A 19,056-nucleotide genomic window follows, 5' to 3' on the forward strand; every position below is an offset into this window, starting at 1 on the left:
GCATGAAAATTATAGTAGTAATCAAGCTAAGTAAAACTGCTATAACTGTTTAGCAAGCCATTTCTAGAAGAATTCAAAATGTGCAGAAGACATTCCTGGCATATTAAATATCACCACCTAGATTTTCACCTATACATACCACATCAGATTTCAGATGTTAATAGTTCATATTGCATGGTAACATGGTTCCATGCAGAAGCAAGAAGAGTTTCTTAAAAATAACTGATTGCTCTGTAATCAGCACTATTTATTTTATATATATAAATAAAAAGCCAATTCTATAAACAATGCAAAGTATATTAATAGTAATGTGACTACTATAAAACTTTTTTTTTTTTTTAAGCTAAAACTCAAAACTTTCAAGAGGAAAATAAAAAAATGCAGACATCTTATTAGACTTTTAGGATTCTCAGAGACATTGCAGAGACATGCACAATGCAGTGTATATCTGCACGAGTATGAATATTATCTGCTGCTCTGAACAAGCAAAAAAGCTGAATACACTCTCTCTAGAGTCCGCAATAACTAGTTCATTATTCTACATGACTACAGAAATACCACGCTACTGATTTCTTAGCAGTTTAATCAGGAGGTTTTCTACTAGTTATCACTAGAGCCACCACAGATCTTCAACAATCATAACAATTAACAGCCCGTTACAGACACACCAGAAGCTACTGGAGAAAGTATCATATGTTTGCCTTGTTCTTATATTCTTTCACAGGCATCAGTTTACAGATACAGTAGATGACTACATAGACATTGTAGATAGACTTTTCAATTGATCCAGGTCAGTCATTCCTATTTTAACTATTCTGTATGCAAAATGAAACAGAAGCATTTGAGACCAATATCATATATTTGTGATATATGCTGCATACCTGTGGGTACTAACTCCAAATAAGCAGATCTCCTCATAGACAGGATTACTGGGTGAATAGCGTGTTCCTCAACTCCTAAGTCATATACCAACATACAGACAAAAAAGTTTGCTGCCAATGGCAGCTCCAGACCAGTCCTCCTCCTAATTTGCCCAGGCTGAGCTAAATGAAAAGATGCATCATTTCAGTTCGAAAATGTTTTTTTGCTTTATTAATTGAACAAAACTGTACAAACACTGAATGTGGATGGAAGAGTACAAATTATGAAAAGGAAGTTGGCTGAGAAAGTACAAAACTATACACATTTGGCTTTCAAAACTGTTTCCTCTGTAGCCAGGCAATTACAGTCAAAGAAAGTAAACCACTTCAGCTGCTCCATGGCAAGTACAGGCTCCACAGGAAGGAAATGAAAACAATGAGAAGTTATAATCCCATTTTTCAGAGATGCTCTCCCCTGAAAAGACTGATCCAGGTCAGTCAGTCCTATTTTAACTCTCTCCTAAAAGGATTAATGCACTTTCCTCATCTGGGAAAGAGTAGTAATACCAAAATATCTCCTAGACACAATCTGCTCAGTCCAGTAGGGACTCTCTCATGAAAGGCCTCACCAGTAAGTTACTTTAGCAAGGCAACCTGTTTTTTGAGGAAGTTTAGCAGTGAGCACTGCTTAAAAATATCACAGTTCCAGCAATTCTGTTCAGTTCTTCCACACAACATTCTCAATCTGTGGAAAAGTGCTTGCTTTCAGCAGGAAGAGTTATTCTTCTTACTCTTTCCCTACAACTATGCAATACTTCTCAGCAACACACATTTCCTCTTTGTACTTCTTTTTACACCTCCAAGAGCGTCCAAAGAAAGGTCTTGATTTTTAAGAGCAGCGAGCCAAAAACAAGTTAGGAGAGGATGCATCTAGGCTAATTTGAAGCTTATGTAGAGTAGAAAGGTAGAAAGAAAGAAACACCTGAAGCAATGTTTCTCAATTATTGAAGCTAAGAAAAGTGAAAAGAAAAGTGAAAGCAGTAAAGCAAGATAGGCTACAACTTGGAAGACTCAACATATGTGTTGGGTAGGAGAACGAACAAACAAACCCAGTACCAGACTAACATTTTAACTTATATCTGCTTGGGTTTTTGTTGTTGTTGTTTGCTTTTTCCCCTCCTAAAGCACCAAGGAAATGATTATGACACTTTTTGGACTTGCGTCACATACCCAGAGTAATTATGAACCAAAATAAAATTTGATTGAAAATCCAAATATACACAAAAGAGTTCCAGTAAGTCAGTTCATCCCTCTAGGAAAATGCTGCTGTAACAGGTATAATATAGCATCAAATAATAATGCCTATTCTTTGGGGTAAATTAAGTCAACAAGGAGCAAAACAGCAATCAAGCCTTGACATTATGTTTTTAGGTAACATGCTAAGAATATAGTGCTCTTCTGTCCCTGAGCAGTCCCGCACAGATTGCCTCTCAGTCACTTGTGAGCAAAATAAATGCTCTGATGCCTCTGTGTACAGAGAAATATGTAGAGAACCTTACAGAAATGTGCCAGGCTAGATGCTAGCCAGCCTTCAGAGCATAGATACTCAGTGAATTATAAGTTGATTACTTTTTGTTTGTTTAAAAGGCAATATTGCTTAATTCCCTCATTTTCCCCTTCCCCAAAGTTCTTTCTGTTCTATACTCTCTTGTTATTCCTTTACTTGCACTTGCAACAGTGGAAAGAAACTCCATGAAGATTGTGCTTTTAGGCATTAACAGATATGATTACACAATTCAGACCAAGAAGTGTCATCTGTAGTTTTGAAGTATGCCTGAACCTAAATAGCTGGACTGGCACTCAAACACATTGCATCAGTGACATTAAGAGATTAGCTAGGTTTGAACTAGCCCCATTTGCTTTCCAGATGAAGTAAAAAAAAAGCATGTGACACAGAAGCTCTACTTTTCCTTCCACAGGATAATAGGTAAGACTTCAGAGCCTTTTCTAATGAAAAGCTGAAGTTTCCTTTTCTTTCTACATTCTTAGCAAACATATCTGACTATATTATATTTGTAGCTGGGTAACATGCTACTTTCAGAAAGAAAATGCTGACAAATATAATTACTTGGGTGTTAATAAGCATTTCTAGAGATGAGCTCTTTGCATAAGGTAACATGACATAATGGACTCAGAAATACAAATTAATGACTTCAGCTCTAACACAGTAGTTGTCCAACCTATTGTTATGTTTCAAGTTTTTCAACTCTTCAGTAAATCCATTTTGCTTAAGAACTATGATAAATTAAGATTTACACCTTTACAACAGTCTTGCTTACTTGGGTAAATTAGTTCTTTTTCTCAAATTGCCTTAAATGGAAATGAAGCTTTATAAAGAACACAAATGGACATTACTATTTCCTGTGAACTTTGCTATACTGATCCATCAAAAGGAACTACTAATCTGTACTGCTCTAAAAACATACAAAGAAACAAATTATCCATGCTAAAGAAATGTTTAAGTAGTTCTAAACAATACGTGGGATTAGAAGGATTATACAAAAGGTTACCCCCTTTAATATGAGTCATTTAAAAAGAGTGAACTCATCAGCCATTGAAGTAGTTTCCATTCACTCTGTAAAATATATAAAGCAGGCACAGATGTATAGCATGTTAATTTACAGCTGAAGCTCTCAAAATCTGAAAACCGCTTAACTTCTATGCAAACATTAAGTAACCAAGAATGTGTATCTCATCATACATGTTAATACTCTCTCTTTCTCTTTTTTCTCAAGGTTTTCTAATCTCAGTGTCAAAATCTCTGCAAAAGGTAGAAGATGAAGATATGTGGCTGAACACATTCAGTCTAGGAAGCACTCTTCGAAATGGAGACAGAACAGAAAACAGAGGAGCTACACCTTTGCTCAAGCATTATAAGACTGAAGACAGTAGCTTTTTGGATGAAGAGGAAGACAGAAACCCAAAGTTCTTTGTGAGTTTTCAGTTTTACATGCTTGGTTTAATTGTAAAATGGAAATTTTCTTTATAGTCCTTTACAAGACAAGTGCAATAATTGAAAGCCAAAATCCCCAAATTTTAAGTAATTTAGGCACTTGAATAAAAGAAATCTGATTTTAACCAGAACTATAGCCAGTCAAAATTTGGGCGGAGGGGGGGGAGACCTATATTTGTGTTTATTTCTGCATGTCACTATATGCAACAACAGGTTTTCAACTTTACTAAATAAGAGATGCATATTATATTAACAGGTACTTTACTGTAAAACCATTTTAGCCAAAGATGTAATGCAGGGCATTGCTTAGTTTTAAATGATTATGTTCGGTCCCAATACTTCCATTGATAATTTAAAACGTCAACACAACTAATTAAAATTTTGAAAGACAAACTGCTACTCTTCTTTTCGTTAAAACAGGACATAGGTTCCAAACATGATTTCCTAAACCAGGGTATGGCAATCAACTTAGGTACAAAGCATCTACCTTATCTTGCACTGAAGGGAGCCATGACTTTTCCAGCCGACACTGAAATTCAGAATATTGAATTAATACAGGAAAGAAGGGACACCAGGGATGAAGAAAATTCAGCTAAATTCCCTATAGGAAGAAGAGATTTTGACAGTAAGTATACTTTCATTCTTACACACAAATGATTTCATTCTTGTAAAGTGTAATGCAATATCTATACAGCCATTTGATAAAGGTTCTTTTAGAAACTACATGTCATGTTTAGGATTTGCCAGGGCTGATGAAATGCTGTATTTTCAGTTTCCATTTAGTGTATTTTTTTTTTCAGTTAACAGTATTTTCAGAGGCAATAAAGAATTCTAGTTCTTTTATGATTTAAACTTTCAGAATCTTTTTCCTTTAGTGCTCAGGTGTATGTTGGGAAGAGTCTATCGACCTTGTTGGCAAATCTGAAAAATACTGGTCTACGTCACCTTCTTTGAAGAAGATCAAACATTATGAATTTTATGCAACTTGAAGTTACTGTGTATTGCTACAAACTGTGTATTGCTACAAACATGCATCTACAAATACTTTCACATTGCAATGTAGAGGGAAACATGATTCACTGCCAAAAAGTAACTTGGCTGTAATTACTAATGATGCATTGTTATTAAAAATAAAAGACATCTGCATAATCCAGATTTGTAAATATTTGTCTAATTATACACAAGCAACTTTCACTTATTTGAGTATGAAGGGAGGCAATTCATGGATTTCACCTTTTTTTTGCAGAACTACAACTTCTGAAAAAGTCAACATACCATGTATTTAAAAACAAGACTTATAATCGAAAAAAGTGAGTTAATTTTGCCTGACCAGCAATCAATTTATTCTTTCTTGCAGTTCTGCTGCTTTTTCCTGCCCCATCAACTTTGCTGTCCGATTTCTTCTGTGGATTGTTTGAAACCTTGGGTCTTTTAACATTTTTTGGCAGAGATAGCTCACTTTCCTTATCACAGATTATTTTGTCATTACTCAAATCCGTCTGTTCATTCTTGGAGTTTTTGTTTCTTGGCTGACAACTCAGTTTTCCCATTTCTGTTTCACTGCTATTCCGGTGAACATTTTCAGAAATAGTTCCAAGCGCTGGTATGTCAAGACATGAACTCCTATCTTCTGTCATGTGAAAATATCAAAAACATATGGGAAGAAATAAAAAGTTACCTGGGATTGTTTGTCCTTTTTCTATCACAGGACTGTCATGTGATTTTTATCACAACTAGTGCTTTGTAAATAAAACAGAACTACTCTAGTCATTACAGTTAATTAGTTAATCAGTTAATCAGGGTGCTGTTATTTTAAAATGACATTGCGCAAAAACATGTAATACCAACTACCTCACAGAAGTGGATTTTTAACCATAAGATGTTGGGAAAGTTGCTTAAATTGTTTAAAAGTTATATATACGATACAGCTTACAGCAGATAGATAAAACAAATGATTTTTTTGAATGACAAAAAATAAATTTCACTTAACTTTTGTAGAATAAGAACAATTTTTACAAATATAAAGTTTTCTTAACCTTATGATAACATCAATACACTTTTCAAATGGAATTATATTTTCAAAACATTAGCATTAGAATTATAATATAAAGACATTTGACTGATCAAGGGCAGACAAAGCAATGAAACATGCCTGTTTTTTTCTTGAAAAATATTTATATTTGAGTTTTACTAAAGTTTATTTTGATAACATCTGAAATACTAGCTATGACATTCACTTATTCAATCCTAGTATGGCTTACCTGTGAGAGATTCATCTTTTAAAAGTTGCCTTGGTGCAGGATGTATGCTACTTTTGAGGAAGTGCTGACCCTTCCTTTCATTCAGTGCATCTTTATATGTACATGCAAACTGGGATTTGATTGAAGGTTGCTTCATCTGCAAGTAGTGATTGGTATTAGCTTTAATTATTTACAAGAATAAAAACAATGTCTGTAAGATTAGTGAAATAATGTTTCCTTTCTTCTGTCTCATGTTTATAAATCACCTAAAATACCAGAAAAATAAATACCCTCAAATCAAGTATTTAAATAAATTGTTCATACATTTACAAAGGATAAAGGCTTTCTAGAAATAATTACAGAAGAATTCTAAAATAAGTTTTAAAATATTTTTTCATCTCTTGTAGAAAGTTGCATGTAAATTTTTAAAGTTTCATCCGCCTAAGATTTTCTGTCAGTTATCTCCCTCTTTTGATAGACTTTAGATACTACCATTTCAAACAGCTGTCATAGCTACTACAATTCTCATATTTCTACATCTTTGAAATGTCTGTTCATAAATGCCAATTATAGGATGAGTCTCTCAATCCAACCAATGTATACACAGAGGAAAGGGTAATATCAACACAAAGACATTATAAATAGTATAAATTAAGCTTCAATATACTTACATCTAAAACTGAAATATAAAATACTATTTCAGCTCTCTCAGGTAAATTTTGGATTTCCCATTTGTTCAGAAAATAAAGCCAGTTCCATACTGAATGCAAAGGTCAGGAGAAAAATTCTCTACATGTACTGTTCTGCACATTTTTCAAACTATATCCATACAGCCTAAGTTACCAGAAGTCTACAGTACTGGAGAACACCACTGTATCTAGTTCTGCATGCCCATCTCCGCCTACTAGTCTCTGAAGCAATAACTCTAGTCCCATACCACAGCTTAAACAAAATGTGTGGATCAACTACAAAATTTAAATAAAAGTTATAATATTGCCTTTATATCCATAGTTCCTGGAATCAATGGTTCCAGGTCAAATTTCTGCAGTCTACACTTAAGTTACAGTTTTTCCAACTACTACATCATCTTAGGATTTGAGGGTCAAGCTTTGTCCTTTCTTGCCAATTTATCACAAATACAGCAGAGTATGTGAAATAAATTCTGCCCTCCATTTCATTTGAAAGTCTACTAAATTATACAAAAGAGATCGAGAGGTATAGCGTAGAACAGAATACCATATATTAAAATTTCTAGCTAATAATTCTATTAAATGTCACAAGTGAATTCAAGTAAGTTTGAGCTGAACTAGGACTAATACTAGGAAAAATAGTATAATATAAGAATATAAGAAATGCTGTCATTAGAGAAACACTGCTTTTTAAATACACAAAGGGACTAGATTTGTGGAATAAGAGGATTACTGCCACTTTTCAGATTAAAAAGTTTGCAGTATACAAGCCTACCTTTCTTCTTAACACAAGCATATTTAAATCATATAGTTCAGGTTTGACCCTCATAGATTTTTTTGTTCCAAATAAAATCTCAGGTTTAGACAGAATGACAGAAGACAACATATTCCCAAAAGTCTGCTTTCACAGAGGTCTTCACCCACCAATTCACTGTCACAGATTATGCTACTTTCATGAGATACTGCTTTCACCCATATAAGCCAGACTCTAGCTTTTTATTATTATCATGCAACCTGAACATCTCTGCATGGCACTGCAGTTGGTCAGTGAACAAACCTACAACCTTTTCAGAGGGAAAGAGAAAAAAAAAAGATTTATTCATCCAAACATAGTTCTTTTCTCTCTGACTTAATATGCCTGTACAAAACAGTCTTACTGAAAGCTCAGTATGACCTTCAAGAATTAAAATCACTCCCAAACTAATTTCTCTGTGCTAGGTAACAGCCTGAGAAAGAAAGGCAGAATCCATAGAGAGAACTAGTCAGCATTCCTCTTAACAATTCTATTGTTCTCTAAGGGTTAATCTCCTATGTATTGACCATATTTATCATAGAGTAAGACCATCTATAGAGGCATTTATTAAGTTTTGTATGCTGCAAGTTTATATCTAAGCTCTCTGGGTCATTAACTGTGTTTATACTCTTTTCAGAAAAATGTTTTGAAGGATAAATAAGCTATAAACCACATATAGATAGAACCATAAAAGTAATTTGAATTAAGTGCAACTCGAACCTAGTTTAAGTAAACTTCATCAAATCCTAGGTATACAATTACAATATGCAGAATACAAGGGGCTTTAATTTCTTTAGCTTAAGGTCACAGTAACACTAAATAAAAATATTTTCCAATACTTTCTATGTTCCTTCAATTCTTTATCTTGATCCTTTAAAATTCACTCAATTCTTAACTACTGTTCAGCAAATATCACACATTAAAAGAAAACTACACAACAATAACTTGCACACAGATCTATCACATTCTTCATATTGTATAAGGCAAATAAACTATAATTTGTGCTGAATTGATGAAGATATGATAAACAAAGAATATCAAATCTGGGCAAGTAAGCCTGTTTGTTACCATTCTATAACCAACAAAAGCATTCAGTTGTGTTTTGGGACATAAGGGTTTGTTTTCACCCAGAGTCACTTCACTAAATCAGCCTGCAGAGATCAGAGCATGTGGAGTCAGGACAGAAGTTAAGCTCAAGCACTGAAAAACTTGCAGCACAGGACACACATCTGTCTTAGGTTCCACTTCACTGAAGCTTGAAATATGCCTCAAAACTTAATTCTCCATTGCATCACATGCCATCTAGTCATCTACAAACAACATGCAAAGCTATAGCTGTTTCAACTGATGCTAGTACTAATCTAAAGGGCATGCGTGAATGCAGAGTGCAAGCCCATGTAAGTTTGTTGAAGCAGTCACACTTCCCAGCTGCTCTTGGAATGTATTTGTAAGACAATTATATTACACTGAGTGAGTTAACAATAAGAAAATCTAAATAGCCTGAAAGCAGAAAAAGAACACAAGCCCAGCGCTGAATTAAAAAGTAAAGGTTCTCTGTACTATTTTTAAAGAAAAAAACAACTTAAAAACTGACTGAAGCACATATAATGAAGTCTGTCAACAACTTGAAATAGCTCTTAAACATCAATTCCCTGAACTCCACTGATTTGAGGGGCTCACCACCAGCATCCCAATGACCCACAGCTCTGGGAAAGGAAAAAGATGTTGGGAGCTCAACTTGCTAATCAAATAGTTGCATACAAATGGTGTAAAACAAAGGCAGGCTTACTTCCCCCTCTCCTCTTCACAACAGAGGGTCATTGCTGTTATTCCTGTGTAAAGAAAGAGCTTCTCCTTGCGTTTCAGAGAGGTTCACTGTTACCACTCTCCAGCTGGGAGAAAGTACAATAGAACAAAAGACATCCCCTGTTTCAGTGCATGTAGGTCAATTAGTGGACCTAATGAGTAGATTAAGTAGCACATTCTCCCACCTTGATTTTTTTTTAATCTAAAAAAGCCAGTTTTTTGAAATGTGAATATAAAACATTCACATTTGTATGAAATATTAATGGTGCATGCTCTATTTATTTCTAAAAGTTAGTTGATAATCTATTCCAGATCTCCTTCCAGCATCTGCATACAGACAGTACTGCCAACATTTAGTCAGTAAGAATGTTCAGATTGGGTTTTTATACACTGGAATGGCATAATAGAATTTGAAAACCTACATCAGTAACAACAAACATATGTTTTTATTTTCCAGCCAAATAATTAGAGTACTATTTGGAAGAGGAAAAGAGAGATAAAAAGGAAGAGAAATCTTCTCTTCTCCACCCTTACCCTTGTTCTTTTGGAAAAAATAGGAAAGGTAAGCTGAAAGAGAATTTAAAAAATAAAAATAAAAAGGGGGAAGAGAAAGAAAACAATAAGTGGTAAATGTCATTGCCAAACCAAAGTATCACGTTATTCAACACAAAAAAATGTTCTGGCTAATAGCTCAGGTAATCGTAAGCTTTTACTGTACCAAATTTATCAAAATTTTTAGCATGACATTGTACCAGCCTCTCTATATCCTAAATTAACCTACTACTGTTTTGAGAATATTCAACCTTAAATCACCTCATTATTGGGTTTTGAGAGTACTCAAAACTCACAGCTAGAGATCCTAGGAAAGTAGGTTAGAGGTCGTGTAGAACCAAAAATGGTATTTTCCACACAAGTATGGTTTATCAATTAACTGACATTTTATAAAAGTAATAAAGTCTTTCTTCAGATTTTGTGCTGAACAACTTTTTCTCCCCTCCCCCTTTCTCATCCAGCTAGTCATTTTTTTAGCATGCTCCACAAACTTTGGAACTAGTAATCGGTTTCATGTTCTTCATAATTGTATTCCACTTCGAAATAAACATTTCTTGCTACAGTGGACAAGACTACTACTTGAAGAAGATTGCTTTCTCTATTACTGTGAAGTTTCTATTCACAAGTATAGTGGTCATACAGAAGAATCTTGATAACTTCCTGTTGATAGTTTTCCAACTCACAGTTTATTTGTACTGGAATCACAAATAGGCAAAACAATTCTCTCGAGCAACAGCATTTTGAGAACTAAGCAATGAAGAATAACAGCAGTGCACAAAGCTAGATATTAAGTCATTTTATATAGGCATGATCAAGTCACATGAGAAAGGCAGACTGGAATTTTTTGCTTTGTGGACCTTTTTTCTTGGAAGAATTTCCATACACAGTAAAATTACAATGAACTTCAAACTTGCCAAGATTTGGTAGAGCTCTTTAGCCACAAATTCTTTAAAAAGTAAAACTACAGTTATGTTCCCAATTGGAGGAAAATAGTACCTCATATATGAAAGGTTGTTTCCAGTTATATTAAGAAAAAAATATATGCCAAACTACTGAAAAGTCCTTCCAGCTGTTGTGGGACAAATACATTAACAATGCAGCACAACCTGAAAAATAGTACTACATTTCAATGTATCAAAAGGCCAAAACAATCCTAAATTAAAAAAAAGATCAGTTACCATCTCATATATTGTATGCTCACAGTCTAATAGCTTTTGTTCCTTCCTTCTCTACTCCTAAATATTCTCAGTTTCACTCAACCTCATTAGTTCAGTTACAGTATTCCACCTACAACTGGAAACTCCAATCAATCTTTTCTGATGCAGCATCCAATGAAGAGATATGATGATCTTCACTACACAACCTGTTCGTTGTCTTAGGCTGCTCTAGCACCTAATCAAAGCAGGTGATTGCAACAGCCCTCTATCCATTCTTCTCTCACACCAATAAACAAATATTTACATATCCCACTGAAATCAACAAAAATAAGTCAAATAATGAGTACCTACCCATTTCAAATTAACAGAAATATGATTCAAATTATCAGACATAAGGTTGGATTAACGCTTTTTGATAAAAATACCTCTGCTGCCCAGTTAAACTTCCCGTATTTTTATAAATCAGAAAGCAGCAAAAAGAACAACTGGCAATGAATAGAGGATTAACTTAATAGATGTTCTGTAGACCTTTCTAAGTTAAAGATCCCTTCCACAAAACACCGTTCACCAGAAGAGGCTTCCCTATAACTATATATAGCAAATTGAAACATGATCCACTTCTAATTTTTCTCTCAAAGGAAGATGAAATGAAATTGAGTTTCTCTTTATTACTCTTACCTGCTTTTTCTGGAGGGGATGAAAAGGGGGAACATGCTAGTTCCCCAAACTTCTTCCTCTTCAAGGGATAAAGAGCGATAGCTTTGCCTCCTCATAAAAGCCTTTATAGTTGGGTGGTCTTTCTGCATATCTCTTCCAACATTTAATGAGCAATGAAAGATGAAGTATTTCTTCCTCTTTCACTCTTGCCCTGAATTTTGAAGCAGCTATGGGGCTGACATTTTCCAGAAGGTACTGCATTATTCATCATGCTTTCACTCATACTTTACTGGCTCATTATCTGAAGTTTGTTTTGGCACAATGGAAATACCCACAGATTTATTTTATTTTTAAACACGAATTCCAATTCATAGTTACCTGTTTATTTTGTCCACTCTCTATATTTTTAAGTTAGGTATTAAACACACAAGCATGACATTGTGCCCTAGATTTAAATATTATCAATTTGCAGTCCTCCACATAACTCTGTAGATGTGAGAGATCAGTTCCTGTCATGGAAGGTGGAAGCATAATGATTTTTTAATTTAGTGAAGTGTCCCATTCTCCTTTTACTTCCTAGATTTTCCTAGATTTCTGTATTCAAGACATACCTCTTGATGGGACTTAGCATAGAAACAAACTAATCATCACTACTGTGTTCCCTCCCACTTCCCTAAATATCATGGAAAAGGAGACTCTACTAGGACAAATTCTAATGAGTGATCATGAGTTTTTACTACAGACTACCATCTAACCATGCATCAGACTACCATCCATACATCTATCATACTTCCATATATCTACCATACATCTATCCATATATCATACTATAGACTACCATCTAACCATATCAGGCAGTAGGATAAAAACATCCTTAGGACAATTTTACAGAACTTACATCACATACTGCATTAGAAACTTCTCAGAGAAATCACTGATGCTGAGAAGAACCATCAAGTCACTACTGTCTCACTTGAAATTTATGTATGGTATCTCTTCCCAGCCAATGATACTAAGAATTGTTAAAAACCATATATCATGCATAACAAAACTTGGAAGAGTGAATTTTACAAGAAACCTTTACATATTTCAAGACAGTTGTCTGAAATAACAAGGAAGATTGGTACTGTGTGTAAGAAGGTGATAAACATTACTATTGCACTTGAGATCTACGGTCACAGGCAAGGAATTCATCGTGCTAGGTGCTGCATATTAAAGACAACAAAACCAAATGATTTCTACAGAGAGACATTACAATCCAAGACAGGAAATATATGGATTCATAGAGAAAGGAACCCCAATTAGTCATTATAATGAGCATCTGTCCCAATATATAAAACATGTAAGTGTTTGGGGGGGTGGGGGGAGACGCGCGTGACAGGTTGGCGACAGCAATTTTAGCAGAGTGCAGGAGAAGCAAGACTAAAGTGCATATGGGAACACCAGAAGAATAACTCCAGACTAACAGTAGATGTTTCATTCTATTTTGCTACAGTCCCATTCTGTTTTAACAATTTTGGTGAAACAAGGCTAGGATGACAGTCCCACAGAAGGTAGGCTCTTGAACTGTGTTAACAAGGCACATAGCAGTCACAGCACCCTTATCGGAGTCCAGCCCTACAAAAACAGCACAGGAAAGTGCCACCATGAATCTTGGCATTACAGTACAATAGTTCCTGCTCCTGAAGTACAACTCATTCAGTTATTCAGACTCTTTGACGAGAACTACCATAAATGCAGAAATTCTCTACAGGAGGTAATTTCATATTTTTGCTTAGCAAAGAAGTGCTTTCCAAACAAGTAAAAATGGTTTACATAACATGAATCAGCCTCAATATTCATATTTTTTATGGTTTGTGCTGGAAACCTAATTCCTAACCACCTTTGTAAGTTTCCAGAAAAGGTCTCACACGTGACAGGTAAGTACTTACAGATAATAAATTCTTGGGACTTTGATATTAACATACTTTTCTTATCCAAATAGAGGCCTCGTAACTGGATTCATGAACAGCTATCTATTTCAATGTATTATACAAACAGTATATCACATTTGTGCTACTTGATGAATATAGCTGCAATTTAAATATGCTACTTATAGCAAAACTAATGTCATGAAGGTCATTTGCAGCTCCCATCTTTTCATAATTTGCATAGTAGCTTAAAGCTAAATTTTCCTTCAGTGCTTACCATAACTAGTAACCTCCATCACAACGTTAATTAAACTGGAGTATATTTAAAAATATACTCTGGAAATAATGATAGTGTGATTCATTTTAATTCCCTTTAATGACTTTCCACTTCTCAAATATGTAACATGTTAAAATTCCCTTCACCTTCAGTGACAGAAAGACACTTTTCATTGTGCTGTTCCAGAATTACCTCTGATGGCTTATAACACCTCTGTTCTCTTTCTTATATATTAATAACATTTGTGTTTTTAATCTGTTGTCAGAACTAAGTTTGCAAAAACTAGTAAATAACCACTTTTATGTAGCTTTCTGCTGAAATGCTTTGCAACATATGACCTCTCTCTTTCTATAGTCCCAATGCAACATTGAAATTTGACTGTTGGAAAAAAAAAAAGCGCCCTACATAAAATGCAGTACAAGAGACTTCAATTTTCAAGAATATTAAAGGTGTTCTTTTAAGTAGTGTCACTTACAATCCCAACATGCTGCTGCAATGTTCTATTTCATCTAGAAAGCAACAAGGGTCTGCGCTAGCATGCTTTATTTTCTTGTTCACTGAGAAATAATACGGAAATGTCTTGGCAGTGTTACAAATAAAAAACACCTGAAAAAATACAATTTAAAAAGTCATTATTGCACTTCAAGAATGCCAATACTATCTGAAATTAGACGCCTGTATTCAGGATTTGGTTTTTTTGTTTTTTTGCTTTCATGTAACTTTGATTTTATTTTTACAGTTCTGAAATACTCAAATTGTCATAAATTAACTCGGTGTCTCCATTAAGATACTTTCATTAGTAAATACTTTTGAGTAAGTTTAAAGCCTTCTTTTCTGGAGTATTAGATATTTTCATGCATATTACATCAATGTGAGTTAGACCAGTAATCACACGGTTAATCACAACTACACGTAAGCTATGGAATAGCTTTTAGTCAAGTATTTGAGAATTTTAGCATTATTTCATTATATCCATAAACACATATTAATTTCCATTCAGTACCTTAATATTTTTTTCATCCATCGATTTCTGAATACGCTGTCTAAGAGGTTTTGGAGATGATCTGCTGGATTGTACTGGAGATCTATATTAAAAAGAAGTAAGAAGTAATTACATCACGTAAATGCAATTAGTTAGGAAAAATAAGTGCCATATCAAGTTCCTCAGAAACAGGAAGGAAAGGATTCCAAGCATCTTCTCCCTCCAGCCTTACTTTTTCTTCCCTCCTATGTAACCACATGTACAACTGAGGACAGTATAATGAAACCGGACTTAGTTTCAATTACTGGTATCATTTTACAGTTTATGTTTACAATATTGTAGTTGTGCAACCACAGTGTTATTCTTTGCAATGCTGGTGGTGAGTTACCAAGTCACTATTCTACCTCCACCCCCTTGAATAGCATCTGGTTGACATCCAGAATAATTTTCCTCCTATTTACATACTTTTCAATAGAAGCATTCATACAACTAACTGAATGATTCCACTCTCCTACATTTCAGTATGTGAATAGTTGCATACATTGATGAAAAAGTCTGATGCATATAAAAGGGCTTTCTTGCTCTTGAAATAAAAAGACCTAATCTGTGTTTCTGTAAACAACAACTTCCGAGTTTATCCTCACAGTAGGCCAGTGTGCATATGAAAACAGTTGTTTCATTTCAAAAGAAATTTTGTAGGTGCCTCAGTAAGAAGTTTGTTATTTTATTTGTTTCCATTTCTCTGTGGTGCGAAATTTCTGTAGCACCTTACAAAGCTTTTGCAATTTAATTTGACAAAATACGTAACTTCTCTACTTTATCATGCTCCCTTCTGTTTTGTTTTTCTGTCCCAAGAGTCCTCTTTGAAACCCATAGTAACAGCATCCTCTGCATCCCATTTTTTCAACACCTGATTTACCCCATTAATCCAAAAGTTTAAGACAAGAGTTAAAAACAAGTAAAAAAAATCTCTGAACTGCCAAATTTTAGAAGAGATACTTTAATTTAACCTCAGGCTTCATCTGAAAAGTAACAATGACTCTCCCAAAATAACCAGATCCCAGACAAAACTGGCCACAAACTTTAAACATATTTTGGGATTCTTCAGTAATGAACTCTCTAGAGATAACAGATAGTATTGTGAAAAATCCACAAAACAGTAAAATAACTACCATGTGATCAAAAACCATAAAACAATAACTACTATGTGATGTGATCAACCATCTGATACACAGAACCTTAAATTAGCAAAAACAATTTGAAAACCACAATGAAGTTTACTGCCAAATGTACTGCCATTTATCCTCTAAACTGTTCCAGATTTATTATTAACAATATAGACTGTCAGAAGATGGCAAGCATTGTAGATCAAGTATTAGAGAAATCAGCATTAATAAAAAAGTGCTGTAAATCAGAGGTGCCTGTACATAGGGAAAAAACAAAGTGACACCTCAAATACTATTCTTTATAATATTAAGATGTTCAGCACTTGTAAAGCAATTGTAGCCTCAGAGTAAGTCTGCTATGGAAATGTAGAACATTAAAATATCTGACAAAAAATAAAAAGAGGTATTACGTTTGCAAATTTCCTTATTTCATCTCAGTTTTTGCAAAGTTTCTTCTTGTTTCTCCTAAAACAATTATTTAGGATCATAAATTCAAAACTTTGAATAAATTACTTCTAAATTGGTATTTTTAATTGCAATCACACAAATTATACTCAAAATATGATATATTGAAAAAAAACTAAATCATATTGACTACTAAGAAATATAAAGGAAAACACAAGGATTTGTTTAAATTGTAATATAAATTCCCAGATATCAGTACCTCCTTACACTTAAAAGGAGAAGAATTTAAGTGAAACAATTTATCTATACAGTGAAAATTCAAGAAAATAAATTCAACTGAAAAATAAAATGAGTTAAGTAATACTAAAACACTCAGTGGGCTCTCTTATTCAAAGAAAAGTCATTTTAAATCCATTTCAAATTAAAAAGAACTGCTTAAGAAGACAAACCAAGATCTCTAGCTCTAAATAATAGTTGTGCTTAATTCAGAAAAAGAACTCCCGTAAACTCGGGTGGGCCTTGAATCCTTTCAAATAGTACATTAATCTAAATCTGATAAAGCTTTTTTTCCTTCTGATAAAAATACATCCAAAGTGTGGTTTATTAATTTAAAGAAGCAACTTTAAAAGTAATTTGAAATTAATGTATTAATTAACTGAAACTCAAAGAATGGAAAAATAAGAGACTGAAAGCATGGTTATTTTAATCCTGTTACATAATGAAATATAAATGCATAGATACAGCTATCCACAAATATTTGAGACATGAAAAAGCATTCCTCAATTAAAAAAAGTGAAAAGGTTATCTAGAATTCTTATTAGTAAAATTAATTGTCTTTACTTTTATTAGAATATGCTTGTTCCTTTGCCTCCATGAAAAATGAAGAACTGTAAATTGTATGGAACCCCTAAGTTCTTCTACTTTCAGGGTCTTCCATCTTCTAGTTTAGGACCCATACACACGGGTGATAACATTCTTAAAAGAGTAATCTACTCTTGCACAGTGGCTTACGTGCCTTAATCTTCTATATTGCTAAAGGCCTTATATCTGCAACCCTCTTGCCTGCTCTCCACTCACAGCTCTATCTTTTCACCCAAGCTGCTGGGGCAGTGTTTTCAGAGATTCTGTGGCAGTACTTTCCCCTACTGCTCTCACACTCCTTCCCGGTCCTCTGGTTGTAGCTTTTGGGTTATGTTAGAGAACTCAATAAGGTGTGTGCACAGAGCTCAAAACGCAACTGGTCATACTGCTCCTGTCCTGTTCAAAGCATGCCCCAATCAGCATTTATGGCACAGTAAACAGGGAGAACCAACAGCAGGTTTGAGCAGGCCCTGAGGAAAACTGTATAGTTACTCTGAGAAAAGTATTAGTGGGGAACCAACTGCTGCAGTGCAGAGGATGCCCAGGAGAGTATGCTCGTCTGGCTGCAACTCTGGTTGCTTCTCTTCCCTACTGGTCCCAGGAAGAGTTCTCCTCCTCTCCTCTTGCTCTCCTCCTCTACCATCCCTCCTCTCTCATATCAATGGTTTGTCAGTCATTCAGTACAAGGTCCTTTCCAAAAGTCAAACCAAAAAACCTTCCAGGACTCACCTGAAGAGTGTCAAAACAGAGGTAATTCCAAACAAACTTAAGTTTTCATCATCATATAATAGTTCTGCTTTATTTTGGGTAGGAGGATTGGCAGCTTCTTCATCCAGAAGAACTAGTAAGACCTTTACAGTATCTCTGCCACAATATACAGTGCCATGGTTTATGGAATGTAATTTTGGCTGAAAATAAAAAAAATTAAAAGGAACATACAACAAGAAAAGTCAATAAGCCAGACTAATAGCTCACCTCCAGAAGCAACCCATACCAACAGAGGGTGCAAGAATCCCCTCCTCCCCTTTCCCAGTAAACATTTATGGAGTAATTTGCTCATAGGGAAGTTTCTTCCTCATCTCAAGCAATTAGAGTTTAGATGATTGCCAGCTGGAGGCATAAACTCATTGCCAGCTGGAGGCATACACTAAAGAGCAAGTCACACAGATAAATATTCAAATCTATGATGAAACCATGCTGCAGAAATTAATGTATTATTTCCTCACAACAAATATGAGTGCTGGGGGGCACACAAACACATTATGGTGAAGTCCAACTCCTCTGACTAACTGAATCTCCAAAAACAACTGGTTAAAAGTGAGATTTCCACCAAGATTTGACAAGAGAGGTACTTGGCACAACAACCTCGTGGTTGGAACAGAATGAATTCTTCACGATTTTCCACAAGAATAAAGAAGTCCTTAAAGAAGAAAATAATAATCCACATCTGGAAATGCTCAATGCTACAGCGAGCAGTACACATGTAGAACTTCATAATCACTATGGGACTGCAAGAATTGCAAAAGTTTGCTACATTTTTCTTTAAAAGTACTAGGAGTTCTGTAGAGGAATTTAGTGCTTAATATACAGTAGCAGATTTTTAAAACTACAGGCTGTCTTATTTACCCATATACAAAAACATTCAATAGCCTAAATTTGTTCAGAAGGACAAGACAAGCAACTAACTG

At 34.6% G+C, this 19,056-nt stretch overlaps 1 protein-coding gene across 4 annotated transcripts in view; it reads right to left on the bottom strand.

The window, feature by feature from the left end:
- Window positions 1–1,063: 1,063 nt before the first annotated feature.
- The window catches only part of PARPBP (PARP1 binding protein), a 50,338-nt gene continuing 32,345 nt past the window's right edge, over window positions 1,064–19,056 (bottom strand). For 3 of the 4 annotated variants that reach the window (XM_026118013.2, XM_026118011.2, XM_026118008.2), the window contains exons 8-11: window positions 18,098–18,276; window positions 14,958–15,039; window positions 6,135–6,270; window positions 1,064–5,503 (exon numbers count right to left, since the gene is read on the bottom strand). In XM_026118013.2, the coding sequence (XP_025973798.2) occupies window positions 5,169–5,503; window positions 6,135–6,270; window positions 14,958–15,039; window positions 18,098–18,276 (732 nt within the window). In that variant the 3' untranslated portion in view covers window positions 1,064–5,168. The remainder of the gene's footprint in view (window positions 5,504–6,134; window positions 6,271–14,957; window positions 15,040–18,097; window positions 18,277–19,056) is intronic. The other variant, XM_026118009.2, reaches the window with a different exon arrangement.

Source organism: Dromaius novaehollandiae, chromosome 1 (genome assembly GCF_036370855.1).
Source record: "Dromaius novaehollandiae isolate bDroNov1 chromosome 1, bDroNov1.hap1, whole genome shotgun sequence".
Classification (NCBI taxonomy): domain Eukaryota; kingdom Metazoa; phylum Chordata; class Aves; order Casuariiformes; family Dromaiidae; genus Dromaius; species Dromaius novaehollandiae.